Below are 17,568 nucleotides of genomic sequence, written 5' to 3' on the forward strand. Positions count from 1 at the left end.
AAACACACACACACACACACACACACACACATAAAATAAGACACTAAGCAGAAAGACTATGTTCAAAAACTTCACACACCAGATTAACACAGATTTATGAAGCAAAACAAAACAAATTCCCAAAGTCCTTCTGGCAATTATTAAAATATAACTTTAAATTTCCATTCAAGTTTCAGCTCACTGAGGACACTGTTTAAACTTAATTTTATTTTACAAATAAATTAAAATTAGTTTTTGTGTTGATTTTTTGCTGTTACAATGCTCAGACATCAACAAACAACTGCAAGTAACAAAAGACAGCTATGTGTCAATTTTTTTGACAGCATTCAGCCAAAATCAAAAAAATTAGTTTTCGAGTTCAGCCAAATTGGTTTTGTAGGGCCAAAAACATTGATTGGAAGTTGGAACAAGTTCATTGTAATATACTTTTCTCCAATGGCACATTTTGACAGTGTTAGCATCAATTTCATTCACAAGGTGTGGATAACCTTGCTGAAAAAAAAATAGAAACCATCAGAAATTATAATGGTTTCCACTACAAATACCATTACAAACTATCAACTATTAACCATTAAAACCATTCAAAATGATTTTCTGTAGTGTGTTTTGGGACATATTCCATTAGAATTTAGTAGTTTTAACAGGCCACTAATAGAAGGTGGCAAATTACCAGTAGAGACCCACAGGGACCATTACAGTTTCCATTAATTTCAGCCAAATTGGTTTTGTAGGGCCAAAAACATTGATTGGAAGTTGGAACAAGTTCATTGTAATATACTTTTCTCCAATGGCACATTTTGACAGTGTTAGCATCAATTTCATTCACAAGGTGTGGATAACCTTGCTGAAAAAAAAATAGAAACCATCAGAAATTATAATGGTTTCCACTACAAATACCATTACAAACTATCAACTATTAACCATTAAAACCATTCAAGTTCAGCCAAATTGGTTTTGTAGGGCCAAAAACATTGATTGGAAGTTGGAACAAGTTCATTGTAATATACTTTTCTCCAATGGCACATTTTGACAGTGTTAGCATCAATTTCATTCACAAGGTGTGGATAACCTTGCTGAAAAAAAATAGAAACCATCAGAAATTATAATGGTTTCCACTACAAATACCATTACAAACTATCAACTATTAACCATTAAAACCATTCAAAATGATTTTCTGTAGTGTGTTTTGGGACATATTCCATTAGAATTTAGTAGTTTTAACAGGCCACTAATAGAAGGTGGCAAATTACCAGTAGAGACCCACAGGGACCATTACAGTTTCCATTAAAACCAATACAATTGCCATTACAACCACCAAAACATTACAAATTATGTGATGGTTTCTATTGCTTTTTCTGTAAGGAAGCTACACTAGGTAAACATGTCAGCAGTATGTACTTCACTGTCAAAAATAACCACAATTAATGTTTTTTTTTTCACTCAAAACCTGGGGTGCATAAGCTCAGATCAATGAGACCAATGCCCTGTCACTTCCAAACAGAAATAAAAAAATTTGTGCTAATTGAAGGAAAACAAGTCGACAAAAAAGATTGAACCCATGGTTTATGGATTCAATATAGTATAATGAGAGATGTACAGAACCACTCGGGTCATTTTTGACTAGAAACACCAAATCAATTCTTAGCGTTTGAATTTGACCTTATGCAGCTCAGTCATGCCAATGATTCTCGCAATTACTCAAAGAATCCACTGGGGGGCAGTGTGGGCCAGCACTTTGTTTCAATGGGGAGTGGCACTTTAACGTGAGGCTACACGATGAGAATAGCCGATAGCTAATCACCTGCAGAGAGACGACGGCATGCTCACTCACTGCCCTGAGCTGCACAAAAACCCACGTTATATCCTTACATATTCTATACAGGAAGAGCGTTTTATAGTTTTCTAAAATAATAGTGCAGTTGTTTGACCTGTTTTACCCTTGTCGAAATGAAAGAGTTGTCTATTTGATTTTACTGTGTGCAACAGTGCAGTTTTCACTACGCCCGATGACATTTACTAAAGGAATGTAATAGAACTTTATGATGAGGGCAAGTAGAATCGTTCCTAAAGTCATGGAGAAATGTGCAGTTTGTCAGAGACTCTGTGCTTGGATTGATCTGGATTGTTAAACAGCCCAGGGGAACATACTGGTAGCTTAGTTTAAGAAGGAACAGATCACGTAAACCCAATGTCATACTGGGACAATGGCCAGATAGTCCCTGGAAATCAGTGGCAGATGATCTGGGCCATAAAGGACGCTAAGGAGTAAGCAGTCTGCTTTTGTGTTTGAAGTCATTGCGCAATCAAAAGTGATCCTGCATGCTTTCTTAAAGGGTTAGTTCACCCAAAAAAAAAAACAAATTCTGTCATTAATTACTCACCCTCATGTTGTTCCAAAGCCGTAAGACATTCGTTCATCTTTTTGATGAAATCTGAGAGGTTCTGACCCTGCACAGGTAGCAACACAACTACCACGTTCAAGGCCCATAAAGGTAGTAAGGACATCATTAAAATAGTCCATGTGACATCAGTGGTTCAACTGAAAGAAAACAAAAATAATGACTTTATTCAACAATTTCTTCTCTGCCAGTCTTTGACGCATGTGTACTAGAGTACCACAAACGCATCGATTCACTTCAGAAGGCCTTTATTAACCCCCCGGAGCTGTTTGGAGCACTTTTTATGATGGATGAATGCACTTTATTTAGCTTCAAAACCTCGACCACCATTCACTGCCATTATAAAGCTTGGAGGAGCCAGGACATTTTTTTATATAACTCTGATTGTATTCGTCTGAAAGAAGAAAGTATATACACCTAGGATGACTTGAGGGTAAATCATGGCGTAATTTTTATTTTTTGGTGAACTATGCCTTTAACATTAATATAGGCTACTAATAGTTAAAGCAAAAATAAATCTTGATATATTTGGGGAAAAAAAGAGCATTAGCATTGGGATTTGATGCCCAAGGTTGAACCTGATCTTCATGCTCTGGTCAAAAAGCCCTCTAAAATGTCCTTTAGGAGTAGATCTCCACAGTTCACTGAAACTCACATTTAGGTTTGGCTCCATTCATCTATATGCTATTTCATGCAAACTGCATTACATGTGCCGTACATGTACCTGAAGAGTTTTCTCTTATAGTGTGTACTGTTGACCTGGAGAACCCCAGTGTGTGTGTTCTGTGTATGTGTGTGTGCACACTGTTACAGTAGAGGATGCTGTTGACCCCCTTAAGGGCATGAGTGGAGGAGGAGGAGAGCTAATGGTGGGTCAGTTTTCAGGAGAGGGGCCACATTGAAAAGCTCTCAGACCACAAACACACTCAGACACACATCACATATACCTGCAGCCCTGCTTAATGATCCTGCAGTTACCACAGCAACCTGTCAAAGAATACGACATTCATCTCCCAGTGTCTTATGCTCTCTGTCTGTCACCAGATGTTTATGTTTGTTGCATATAACATACTATAGCCTATATTTTAAACATGGAATGATGTAGAATGATTTCATGTAATATGTGAGAGAAAGACGTATTCATGAGTGACAGTAACGTAGTATATTTACTTTGTACGTTCTCAAGTAGTTTTTTTCTTTCATTACAAAGCATAATATCTTATTTTTTACTCCATTTCATAAAACCATATATTTTCTCATTTGAACTGAATGAACTCCGACACTGGTAGCAATGTCCAGTTTCTCTTAAGCTGATTAATATTGATCAACCTGTTCATAAATCTAAATCCATTTTCAAGTCAGCAAATCACTAATTGGAGTGAGTCTTTAGTTCAGTTAATTCATTCTGAATGAATCTCGACTGATTCAAATGTAAAATGATCCTCAGAGTGTACAAATGAAGTATATCAAATGGCAGTACTGTGACAAGGTTGGAAAAAAGTTTAACTTTATTAAAATAAGCAGCATTGCACGTGATCCATCTCCTGTGACGTTTTTGAGTGTAGGTTAAACGTAGTTATTGTTGCTAGGAGTGATTTTACTCATTTATCAGATTTGTTTATGCCCATATACAGGCTATAATTTAAGATTGATGCTTGGAAATCCAGGGCAAATGTTGTTAGCATTCAGAGTGAGTTTAATTCATGCACTGATAATTGTTTATTCTGTTCACGATACTCCTGTATGATGGATAATGCACTGTGGCAATTTCTATACAAATGCTTTCTGCTTCTGAATTAATTTTATTTGTAGGAAAACTGATTCCTTGTCAAATTACATTTACATTTAAATGTATTCCTTAATCAGGCGCTTTTATCCAGATTGAGAATAATACAAGCTGAAGGAATCAATCCAAAATGCGATCACTACACAAGTAGTGCCACTATACCAACTTTCCATAAGTATCAGAGTTGCAGAATTTTTTAAAGGCTAGTTAGTAAAGCGCTCCTGGAGGAGGTTTTCAGCCGTTTTATGAATATTTCAATGGATTCTGCTACTCGTGTGAAATTGTAATCTTAGACGTCTTATTTTACCAGTAATGCATCTCATTTGTTGCATAAACATAGCCCCTAAGAACTAGTTTGAACAACTAGCAGTTAGCCAAGGGATAATCAGTGTTTTAGGATTCAAAATTAGACAGAGCTACTTTTTTGTAACTGACCTTAAAAAGCTATGACCAATCTTGAAGACATTTTTAAGACTCGTCTAAGCAGTTTATGCAACCGGCCCCTGATTTGAGCAAGGTGTGGAGACCACCATAGAGCAAAGAACAGGCACTATGAATAATAACACATTTACTCCACGACCTCCAACAATAAAATCCCTGTATGTGTGAATGTCCCATTATAGGGCAGCATGATTACAGCCCCCAAGTGTCATTTGCTCTCCATCAGCGTCTTCAGACTGGACAGCAGGGTTCTTGTCATTGGCAATTACCCACCATGGCTCTGGGTTTTTCTGCTTGGTTTTTAACCAGGCAATAGAATTTCAATGCAGCAAGCAAGACCTCGAAAGACCTCACAGAGGGAGTGAGAAAGACAGAGAGAAACACTTCAGCTGATGTCTTGTGATGGTTTTGTAATTGTGGTGATTTCTTTACAATTGTCCTTCCCCAAAAAAGCTTGGAAAAGAGCTGAGTAGGATAAGCAGTTAAAACTAAAAAGAGGCCTTAAGATTTTATGACGTGACAAAAAAGTATTTCTTTCTCTCAAGCACACACACAAACATTGTTGTCCCCAATAGTCCCCAAGAGCATTCACTCTTGCCAAACCACAAAGCCCCCAAAAATTCAGAATCTAAACTCCTCATAACCACAGCAATGGCCGCCCCGTTCCAAATAACAAAATAATGAGTAAATGAACACATACAGATGTAAAAGGGTTTTGAGGCTTGCGGACGGAGCAAACCAAGACTCACTGCTCTAGTTACTGTAAAGGAAGTTCACATAAAGGATTAGAATTCACTGTCAATCATTTTCGTCCCCCCCCCGTGAATTGCAACACAAACACTCAGACGTTTGCAAGTTTTATGTTCCCAGATGCTCCCAAAACCATTTTCATGAAACACTCAAATACGCATATTCAATTTTTTTCCAAGGCTGTCATCTGAATCTTTTTTTTTTACAGTATTATTTTCATCCAACTACATTAGATCACAGCTTTTTGTCTTACTATATGACATTTTTTCTTTATCTTTACAGATAAACAATGCAGCATGACCAGACAACCCAAAAACATTCATACCAACACACTGGCACCATTCTATTGTAGATACATATAACAAAAGATAATATCTATTTATGAATATTCAATTAGAAGAATTATATCAAAGACATGGCCACAGAGTCATAAAAAATAAATCTAATAAATAAATAAGTCAATAATTACAGAAGAACTCTTTTGAAGAAATGGATGATTGAACTTGCTAACCTCACCATTTACAGAAGCAAATAATACACAATTTGTACTGTTTTCAGGTCACTGAACATTAAACTTAGACCAATACAGCAGCCAGGCTTGTCCTGAGGAATACTGAATGGTCAGTTCATCTATATTTTACAAATGTCCACTTCTTCTCATCACTGTAATTGTTTTATATGTTCAGTGCATAGGCAGAAAGGTAAGTCCCTTTCCTAGTTTCACTTCCCATGCATGTTATGTAAACACCACGTTACTTGCGTCCAGCCTGATGTGCACTTTCGGACCAGTCATGCGCTCCCAAGCATCAGAATGCCAAACGTGCCGCGGTCCCACCGTGTAGCACCATGCCGACCATCAAGGATCGAACCGTAACCTCATGGCGGCTGAGCTCCACCTCTGCATAGAGATGTCATGTGGAAGGTGGAGGTATAAACAACACTACACCGTAGTCTCGTACTCTGTCACTTCTTTGGGGTTGCTGAAGCTCTGGTACTGGATGCGAGGCGTCACGGGAGATGTATTCTCCAGCACCAGGATGGTCTTCCTCAGCCTTCGGTCAATAAAGTGGGCATCCCAGGCTGGGTACCTTTTTCTTGGCAGGTCGATGCGGATAACGGGACCTTCAGTTCTTGGGGGACGTGGGGAGGAAGCAGGGGGAACACTAGGAGGCCTTACCTGAAACACCGGCAGGCAACTGTCTCTATCCCCAGCCCCTATCTCCTGATCGCCACCTGTAGTCCTTTGGAGTGTTCTGGGAGGGCTAGTAACCACGTCCGGTTGGGGCAAGGGGGTTCCCAAATCCCCAACACCTCCCAGACCGATTACCCCTATTCCCTCCTCCACACAGCTCCACTGAGCACCTAGAATAGGTCCGTCTGGGTGGAGCAGGCAATAATAGACAAACATAAAGAATGTTCCCAAAGCATAGCTACACACCACCACACACACAATAATCAGGGCATAGAAGTCCGAGGTGTGAGGTCCCCTGTGAATATACCAAGCGGCGGTGAGTGCAACGTTCTCAACCAAGGTCACGCAGTAGTACACACCGAGCCGAAAGCGGGCACGACCTTCCTTGACGTTGAACCAGCAAAAGATGTAGATGATGCCCACCACCATGTTGTAGATGATCTCCTCCCACTTGGACATGCAGAAGTCGGTCTCGCCCTGGATGATCCAGAAGGTCATGGCACACCAGTGGGCCACGATGAAGATCCCGAAGTAAAGCTGGAAGACTGAAGCGAAGAGGGCGAAGGCGATGGTTCGAGCACCAATGGTGAAGAGGTGCCAGAGCATCTGAACAATCACGGCCTTGTAGGACATGGGGAGCTTGTCGTCACGAGAGTCGCGCAGAACCTTCTGGTAGGACGCAATCATCCAGGCGAGAGAAACCAATGAGGCAGATGCAGAGAGACCTACAGAGATAGAGCAAGAAGAACAGGGAGACAGCATGAGTAAAGTCGAGCAAAGTTAGATACCAACTTTACAAAAATATACAAAAGCAGCTTGGCCAAAGTGGCACTGTTCTGGTAACAAACCTGAGTATTCAAAGGCTTTTGGAGTTACCTTTCAAATGTCTGTGCTGTTAAACAGGATTTACTATTGTTCATGTAGCTGTTTAATTGTCCACAATTGAACTAACTCTTAAGTAACTTGCTCAACAATATGTGCTGTTGCTCCACCTTGACAGTAGCTGACTTGAAAAAGAAAACTAGCCATAGAAGATGCCTACTATAAATATACTTTTTAAAAAGTTTTTGGTGTTTTTGCCTTTATTCTTATAGGACAGTTTTAGATCTAGATTTAGGAAGCAAAGTGGGAGAGAGAGAGAGGGGGGCGGGATCGAGAAAAGTCCTCGAGCCAGGATTCGATGCTAGATGAGGAAGAAAGTTTTGCTAGTTAGGCTCGTCAAGAAGCTCAAGCACCAGCACACCAGGATCCCATGCTGGGGACTAGAAACCAAAGCAAGACATATGCTGGTGACCAGCTCTTTTTTCTGTTTCAGCAGGGAATGCCTTGTGGCTGAGAACACAGTGTGTTTCGTTTTGAATTGCATCCTGACACATTGAAAGGCAGTGATGCACAAAATCAAGCTTGCATAGCTAGAAGCGTTTGCATTCATGTCCATGCATAGAGCAGGTTTCAGGCCTGAGTGTGAATGAACTTTCAACTGGTCTGGAAAAATAATTTAAGCCTCACAAATTGTATTTATGATACAGAAAATGTAATGTCGAGTTCGCACTTACATATAATAAGATGTAGCAAATAGTAAGCATATTTGGTGTGCTTTCTTGAAGGAGGGCTCTGAGCTCGGAATTTAGCCCAAACCCAGAGAAATCCCAAACATATCATGCTAATTAAGTTGATCAACTAGATGAGCTCCACCTGTGCTGAATTGGCTGATTATCTGATCGTGCTCCCCCCGAACTTTGTTAATAAAACTTCACATGGTTCATGAAATGTTTGTGTTTTACAATAAATAGCCTGAAACAGGCAAGTGCTAAATATAAAACCTAATCAAAATCATTAAGAATAACTGCATTTCCACATTCTCAGAGTTCTGCCTTCAATATTTAATTAGATCTTATGTGATTCATTCCTAATTGAACATGCAATTGAATAATTCACTTTCAAAACATGAATAATTCAGGCCCTAATTGATGTCTCTTGCCTATCTGGACTCATAATATATGAATGTGCGAATATACCTTGCGGCATGACAGACATATTTTGAGAGAATAGATTCTGATGAGGCAAAGATGCAAAGCGATTTTAAATTCCAGACATCACAGTGGCTCTTATGAAACGCAAACTGACGTGAGGTGGCAGAGACGCGCGAGCTGCTCTTTCAAGAGTGATGGCAGGAAAAAATAGGTTCAAAGTTTTGTAACGGTTGTTGCTTTTGTTTTAGTGTTCAAATAATATTTCACAGAAGCTACAACACCTGGTGAGACAACAAATCGCAGGGCTTGTTCCCCAACTGCCTGAGAGGATGAATCTCTAGAGAAAACGAGTGTGAGCGTGTGTGTTTGACTTGCTGACAGGGAGACAGACAGGCGCTTTATATTGTGTTTGCGAGTACCCTAGAGCACACGGTAGAGTGAAAAGGTGAAGAAGAGGTGTGTGTGAATGTGTGTGATTGAGAGATATAGAGCTATCTCAGGAGGCTTCCGCACTGAGCTGATGTTATCACGAGGATCAGCTCTTAAATACATCTCACTGCATGTTTGTTTATCTGGTGGGTCCCGGCAGATTGGCTTTGTTCTGGTGTTTGATTCCTCTCCTGTCTCACTCCTCACACACACACACACATGTGTTTTAGGGAGCTATACTTGCAGCTTCACCCCGTTAAACACTTCAAACCTTCCAGGCTGGCTTATCCAAGGTCAGCTAAGGATATTCGGATGATCACCGCATGAAAAGAAGGCAGCCCGTTGCTTTTGTCAGGCCTGGATTGTGAAAAAGTTGATCCTGGTATAAATTAGTGATCGACAGATATTAATTTTTTAATGGCTGATGTTGATATCTAAGACAGCAGGGTGGCTGATGGCCGATATAAAGCTGATATATATTATATTGCACTTTTAATTGAGTACATAAATCATAATTTAATTTAGTAAATAACACGTTGCAATGAAATTTGTTTGACTAAATAGTAAATTAGAAATACATAATTTTTAAATGAGTCAGTAGTAACTTGAAAAAGTAAATAAAATAAACGAGATTTATACTTTTGATAGCAACTTATTGATTCCGTAACCCTATTATAGTATTTCTGACAAATAAAGAAGAACAACAAAGGAAATACTGCAACCGGCAGTGCACTCAGTAGTCTCATAAGTTTGTGTGCAAATGGAATAACATTTTCTCAAATAAAGACCATGCAGTTAATGCTAATTTTAAATACACAGTGAATATGACATATCAGCCAACTAGATATAGAGCAACAAAGTTTGAAATCAAGGATTTAAAGTAAGGGTATGCTTACACGTCTAAAAATGGAAATGTTTTTACTGTGCGTTTTTCATGTACAGATTACAACATTGTCAAAACAATTCCCGTTTACGGGATTCCCTGAAAATTACTCAAAATGCTGCATTATGCATGCCAGGCCAGTAGTTAGTGATGCCACTTTGTAAGGAAACCCTCCGCGAACATGTTATACACATGCACATGACATCACCATTTTCACAAATCTGCGGTTTTGTAGTTTACATGGAAATGATAATGGTATTGTTTTCAAAACTTGCACTTTAAAACCCGTTTTTCAAAAATTTGTATTTTCATGCTCCCAAAACGCTGCTGTCATGAAAATGAACGGCCACAATGCATAAAAAGTTTTCCATTTGAGTTGAAAACGATGTTGTGTAAATGCAAATTCACACTTCAAAGGATTCAACAGCTGATTTGTTGAGCTTTGTGGAATTAAAGCGATAGTGGTACTCTCGTGAATGGAGGCGGAGACTGACCTGGAAGAGAAGAAATAGTTAAATAAAGTCGTTCTTTTTGTTTTCTTTGCACACAAAAAGTATTCTCATAACTTCATAAAATTTCATTTGAACCACTGACGTCACATGGACTGTTTTAACGATGTCCTTACTACTTTTCTGTGCCTTGAACGTGTCAGTTGCGTTGCTGTCTACGCAGGGTCAGAAAGCTCTTGGATTTCATCGAAAGTATCCTAATTTGTGTTCTGGAGATGAACGAAGGTCTTACTGGTTTGGACGACATGAGGGTGAGAAATTAATGACAGAATTTTCATTTTTAGGTGAACTATCCCTTTAAAACAGAAAAACTCATCGGCTGATGGCGATAATTAAAAACACACCAAATATTGGCAAATATATTGGTCATGTCAACCAGTAGTATAAATATTTCAAGAAATACTCTTTCACTTCAAGGAAACATCGTGCATATCATACTCAGGATTTTGCACAAGCTTGACCCTCGCTGTTTATAGAGCGTTTACTCTTTTTGAGTCTCTTTTGCACCAGCATTTCACTTTCTCTCCATCTCTCTCACTTTCTCCGTATCGGCTCTCATTCTGAGCAACTCATTTGGTGCAGATCCAGATTAAGTGAGGTCTTAATTAGCAGAGATCCAAAAGCATTAGTCTGCGTTTTCCCGCTCCGCTTCCAGCCTGCCCGCATGCTCTCCGCGTTCTCTCCAGGCCTCTATTTCAGAGGCTCTCATGGAGCAATGTGCTGGCAATCTTAATTAAATCAAACATCAGACGCAGCGCAAGCCCACTGCCACAAAGACTGCCACAGATTAGAATGCAGTTTAAAGAGAAAGGGATAAGACAAGTTAAAGCCCAGCGCTGCCAGTGCTAAGAGAGAGAAAGCGTTTGAGTTGCTACTGCCAGAATGATGTGGTGGAAGAAAGTACACAGGAGATGTTTGCATAATGCATTTTAATAACAGCATTTGTGGTTTTAGATTGTATAAAATGATGACATGAGAGTCACAGTCAAAGAATAAAGACTCTCCACGAGACCTCAAAGACCTTAAAACACACAGTGGGGAATTCACAAAGAATGAATTGTGCCTGCTGATGGTGTTGTTAATTTGCATGCCATGTCTGTGCTGTCTCATTCCCTAAAATGCTCTTCTGTGAGTTCCTTTCTTATGGTAGTGATTAACCATCCTGCTTAAAACTGCCCAAGCTGGTTTGAAAGCATCACCTACAGTAAGTGTTGGAAAGTAATGCTTTTGAACTACAGTAGTAACAACTTGGTTTTATTTTAAGCATTATAGTTTTGTGTGAGAAGATCATTTATGATTACCCGTGGCTGGTCTCATTTTATTACAGTATAAATTCAGTCACATTACTACAATATTTTAAGCTGGACCACAAATGCTTTACAAGCCTTTTGACAATATTTATTATATGATTTTGACAATACATCATGTGTATATGTATGTATTTGTGAACCATCATTTAGATCAGACAGACGTAATGTTTAATGTAAATAAGAATTAAGTACAAAAAAAAAAAAGGTTGGTAATACTTTAGTGTAAGGACCAATTCTCACTATTAACTAGTTATTTATTAGCATGCCTATTATTAACATATTGTCTGTATATTAGTACTTATAAAGCACATGTTCTGCATGACCATATTCTACATCCCTAATTCTAAACTTAACAACTAACTATTAATAAGCAGCAAACTAGGAGCTTATTGAAATGTCGTAGTTAATGGTTTGTTAATAGCGAGAATCGGACCTTAAAATAAAGTGTGACCAAGATATTTATTCTATTCATTCTAATATATTATTTGAAGAATTAAAAATCTGCTAAGCAATATTTACCTATAATTTTTTTAACGACAAACCGAGATTATGGAGACGAAGATCATTTTTGATTGATGGCACAAACAAACATTAAAGAGTTTTGAATCTGTTACTGAAACAGAGAGACTGAATTGATTCACTCAAATGAATCAAAGCTTTCAACTCTAACAGCGGTTTTGCTTCTGAAGTTTAAATCAGATATATGTAAATTCATGTTGATTCAGATATAATGAAACATCTCAATGCCCTCATACTTGCCAGTTAATTAATTAATTTGAAGTTTGGTTGTTTGAAAAGGGCAGTGAAGTGAAACTACTTCGTAACAGTGCAGTTACTGTATAGAAAAACAATCATCAACATAAAACATATCATAATGATAAAAAACACAGCTTTTTTATAGTGTTGGAGACTGCACACTTCACAGTCCTCACTTCAAGTGCTCTGCTCTCCACAGGGAGTGCAGCATACAGATGCTCACTTTCAAATGGATTTGCTGACACAATGTGAAAGTCAAAGGTAGGCAGGCAGGGCCATGAGATCAGAAAATGCAGGAAAAAAGCAAAATAAGATAAGAAGAATAAGCAAAAGCCTTTCTGTGTGGTAGTTGGTAACCAAACCCATGACCCAGAATTAATCAGAACATATCTGAGTCTATTCAGTCCCTCTGAGCTCTCTGTCCTGCTATACGACTCGTCCTCTCTTTCCCTCTATCACTCTTTCATTCCATCCTCTTGTCTTTTATTTTTTGCTAAAGTCCTTTTCCTCTCATGTTTTTGTCTCCTGAGTACCGGTTTCTTTCTCAGTGGCATGTGGTGGCCTTCTGAGGAAGCAGTCTCCTCTGGTTTTTAATGTAATTTTTTTTTACTTTAATGATTTATACATCATTCAGTCTCAATATTTATTAATTTATAATACGAATATAAGATTTTGAAAGGGGTCTTATTATGTTTTTTACACTTGCTTTAGTGCGTAATGTTTCTGTTTGGGCTTGAAAAAGATTTGCTAAATAAATAGCACCAAGTCCATTCCAGAGGGAGTTATTCTCTATATCATTAAGCGCTGTTTCTGAACTCCCTCAACCACCTCGATTGTAGTCCTGAGTTTTCTTTTGGAAATGTACACGTCACAATGTCCCTCATTTAAATAATTCCCGGCCCAAAACATGCGAGTGATGTCTGGATGTGTTGCGTTAGTATTGTGTTGTTGCCATGTTGAAATGCTGTTTCATAGATCTAATATACTCGCACAAATGCAATTTCTTCCCCAATTGTGTACATTCACAGACATAACAAACATTATGTGAACTTGCGTGTTTTTTGTGCGCTTTTGACATAACCTTGTGTATATTTCACAGCTGATGCAAAAGAGAGTTTAATATCCAGACGGCTTTGTATGTGCGCGCTCAGAAAACTGTATATCAGAAGTTTAAACTGACAAGGGTTTTTTTTGCCAGAGTATTTGAGGCACAAGCTGTAAAGGCTCCGTCCTCTCCTGGAAATGTGGGCGGGGAGCAGCAGCTCATTTGCATTTAAAGAGACACTCAAGAAAACAGTGTTTTTGCTTCTAGGCTCTTAAAACTAAAGGTTCTTAAAGGGGTCATTGGATGCGACATGCACTTTTACAAGCAGTTTGAACTGACAGTGTGTGTACACAACCACCCTATAATGATAAAAATCCACCCAGTGTTTTTTAATCTCGTTAAATCATTTACCCTTTCTCACACAGACAGGCCCCTCCCACGATTGTTTGACTGACAGTAGCATTTCAGCACAGACTGAGTGAGCTGTCATCAGTCCGTCATTGTTTCACGGCCGGAGCAGATGTAGACAAGAATGACTCCTAAACGATCAAGGTGTTTTGTTGTTGGATGCAATAATGAACATAGCAGTCGCAATTTACTCCCGGCATCTGAGCCGCTGAAGACGCAGAGGATTACGTTTGTTTATGAAGGGAATGCGCTCCCCGATCTGCTTAAATGCATCTATCTTCGCACGAATCATTCGTGATCCAGCTTCACCTCCAGAAGAAGTGAGTGTAAGGTTTTTTAATGAATCTTTGCAAATCGCCTTTCCTAATAATGTGCTAGTTAGCGAGTTTTGCGATGAATGCCGCAAAAGTTTACCGTCTCTCAAAGAGTGGCTCGCAAGAGAGGGGTGGGGTCAGCAGAGCTCATTAGCATTTAAAGCGGAATGAAATAAAACAGTGTGCTGTGGACAAAGCTGTTTTTGACAGGGTAAAAACAGTGTTTTTTTACATTACCATTGAGAAATTTTAACCAAACTATGTTACAGACTTTTCATTAAGAGCCTAAAGAATCATATCAACTTGTAGAAAATGGGCATCCGATGACCCCTTTAAAAGGTTCTTCACAGTGATGCCTTAGAAGAACCATTTTTGGTTCCACAAAGAACCATTCAGTCAAAGTTTCTTTAAAGAACCATCTCTTTCTTACCTTTTTATAATCTGAAGAACCTTCTTTCTCCACAAGTAACCTTTTGTGAAACAGAAAGGTTCTTCAGATGTTAAAGGTTCTTTATGGAACCATTTAGACAAAAAGGTTCTTCTATGGCATCGTGAAGCACCTTTATTTTTAAGAGTGTACCCATGAAGGGGCATTTACATGCTATAATAAATGAGCTGTAATGTATTTTGAGCTAAAACTTCACAGATACATTCTGACACCTGAGACTTATATCTTGTAAAAGGGGCACAATAGGACCCCTTTAAGAAAAAAATATTTTATGCTAGTCAAGGGTAAAAACAGTAATATTATGAAATATTATTACAATTTAAATGAAATGTTTGGTATTTTAATATATTTTAAAATGTAATTTATTTCTGTGATGCAAAACTGGATTTTCAGCATCATTACTCCAGTCTTCAGTGTCACATGATCCTTCAGAAATTTGTAACAATGTTAGAAAGGCTGTCCCTTTTCATCAGTTTTATGCATCCTTGCATCCTTATTATTATTATTAATAATAATAATAAAAATTACATTATAATAATATATAATATAATTATAATAATATATTATAGTATTATTATAGTTATTCTTAGTTAATTGTTAATTATTTTCTATTTTCATATAATATACTGCTGTCTTTTTTCCCATGTTTGTAGCTGTGTCGTGTCATATGTCATCGCTCAGAGAGGAGCGTGTTAAACGTTTTGTTTAATTCATCACAAGCAAATGTCTTCTCCGGAGTGGCCGTATGAATAAGTCATGACGATCACAGCACAATCACACAAGCGTTCTGTCCTCTCTCTCTTTCTCAACACTCCTCATTAAGTATGCCCAACTAAAAGCATCTCATGTGCCCACCTGGGAAACCTCCATATGTGTGTGTGTTGTCTCACCCTGTAGGGGCAGAATGTGGTTGCTGTGGATCATGATGCTGAGCTGCAGCACGAGCTGAGGCGCACTCTTCAGGAAAGCCTCCAGCAGCCGCAGCATGTTGATGTCAGCGCTCTCGAACATCAGACGCCAGTAGAAATGACGCTGACCCGGTCCGCCATGCCAACGGCTTTGCACTCCCAGGCACAAGGTGTGGACGTACCTGGAGACACACAGAGGGGAAATGTCAAGTGGTTATTTAGGTTCAGTAATTAAAGGTCCAATGATGTTACATGGGGATATATTCTCTCTTTAGCCACTGATTGCAAATATACATTAACATGCATATTCTCCTAAAACATACATAACATATACATTTGACAACTGCAGGGAAGGGTAAGAAATTAATGCTAATGAAAGTGACAAATACCCCAGAATGTAGTCCAATTATAAATTCCATTTAACAAATTTAATGATTTCTTCAGTCACGGCCCACCAAAGCACATAAATTGTTTACTGTATGTACTGATATTGCCAATAACTGCATAAGCCCAGCAATATGCATACTTACAACATGACAAATTAACAATTTTGTAAATGCATAAACAACAACAGAAGTTTGATTTACCAGCCAAACACATGGAACAAACACTGAGCTAATTATTGTGTTTGTATTAGCAACATGACAGATGAATTTAATAGAGTTTGATTAGATGCTCAGCCTTTCTCAAAATATATTTTTGCGGTCTTAACTGTGCATGATTATTATTATTTTGAATGTACCTCAGCACTGTTTTTTTCCCCTGTTGTCAGTTTGTAATATTATACCGCTCTGCGCTCTCTACTGTGTAATTAAACATAGGGCTATACTGATTTTAAAGTCAATTCTAGCAGGGCAATTCTCTTTTTGTTTTTAAATGTAGAATTCCAATTAATTCATTGAAGTATTTGACTAATTGGACAACATGCTGTCTTATATGGTTCCAAAAAGATGCCTTACCGTAAAAAAAAAAGCTAAAAATTAGTGGAGGAAACTCTGTTAGGAAATTCTCATGGTTTAAAATGTAGTTCAAATTCTTATTTGCATATTCATGAGTTAATAACATTGATTGGGCAAGAACAGGATGCAACCTGTTTGAATACCTTGCTTGTGCATAGGCTATGCAGAACCATCGCCACATAAATATGCTAAGGTTGTATTATATCTCCTGAAAATGTACCACAAAAATAACATTGTCTTTATAATTTTAGTTAATGCATTTGCCGTCACTGTTTTTGACATTTTTTACTTTTTTCCCCCCAGACGCTGAAACTAAACACAGTGTGCTGTGACTTGAGACAAAGTGCATTAATAATTATTGAGGTGAGTATTAAATGTTGTTACATTTGCTGTGTGGTGTTTTTGAGAGGAGTGGGTTTTTTTCTGTCTTTGGCCAGTCTTGACAATTCTCTAACAATACATAAATCATTGAACTACTGTGGGGGAATTCTGGTGTAAACCTGGTTGAATGGTGAGTGGGTGAGACAGGTCTAGTACCTAAACTATCTGAAAACAAGCTTTGGCTGAGCTGAGCGAACTGACTGTCAAAGTACCCGTCACAATATGACACCAGCAGAGTGGCACTGAGGGCTTTTCACCTGTCAGCAGCTTTTGGCAGGAGAAGAAAAGGACACAACCTGATACCATACATGCATGCACGCACGCAGGCACACACACACACACACACACGCACACACGCACGCATGCATGGTCAAGCTCAAGCCATCCTTTTCCTAAACTATCAGAGAGGATGCACTGAATGTTGACTGAATGACTGATTCTTTCTCTGCCAATTTTCTTCAAATATCATTTCAAATTGATTTTTTCTTTTACTTTTATGATCAATTAATGATCAAAAACATTTTCAGTTGATTCAGCTGATTCAAAATGTGACTGATTTAACTGAAGAATTTTCAAATTCAGTTGAATGTCACTAAATAATTGAATGTTATTTTATTACACGGCTTAACATATTTTGCTGAATGATATCCAATACTTGTTTATTATTAATTTTGGGG

General features: G+C 38.3%; 1 protein-coding gene across 1 annotated transcript in view; it reads right to left on the minus strand.

The window, feature by feature from the left end:
- Positions 1-5,718: 5,718 nt before the first annotated feature.
- The window catches only part of LOC107551551 (XK-related protein 7-like), a 70,411-nt gene continuing 58,561 nt past the window's right edge, over positions 5,719-17,568 (minus strand). The window contains exons 2-3 of the mRNA XM_016233193.1: positions 15,534-15,733; positions 5,719-7,293 (exon numbers count right to left, since the gene is read on the minus strand). Coding sequence (XP_016088679.1) covers positions 6,317-7,293; positions 15,534-15,733 — 1,177 coding nt within the window. The 3' untranslated portion in view covers positions 5,719-6,316. The remainder of the gene's footprint in view (positions 7,294-15,533; positions 15,734-17,568) is intronic.

The sequence above is a fragment of the Sinocyclocheilus grahami genome, unplaced genomic scaffold, assembly GCF_001515645.1.
Source record: "Sinocyclocheilus grahami isolate Dianchi unplaced genomic scaffold, SAMN03320097.WGS_v1.1 scaffold426.1, whole genome shotgun sequence".
In the NCBI taxonomy this organism is placed as follows: Eukaryota; Metazoa; Chordata; class Actinopteri; order Cypriniformes; family Cyprinidae; genus Sinocyclocheilus; species Sinocyclocheilus grahami.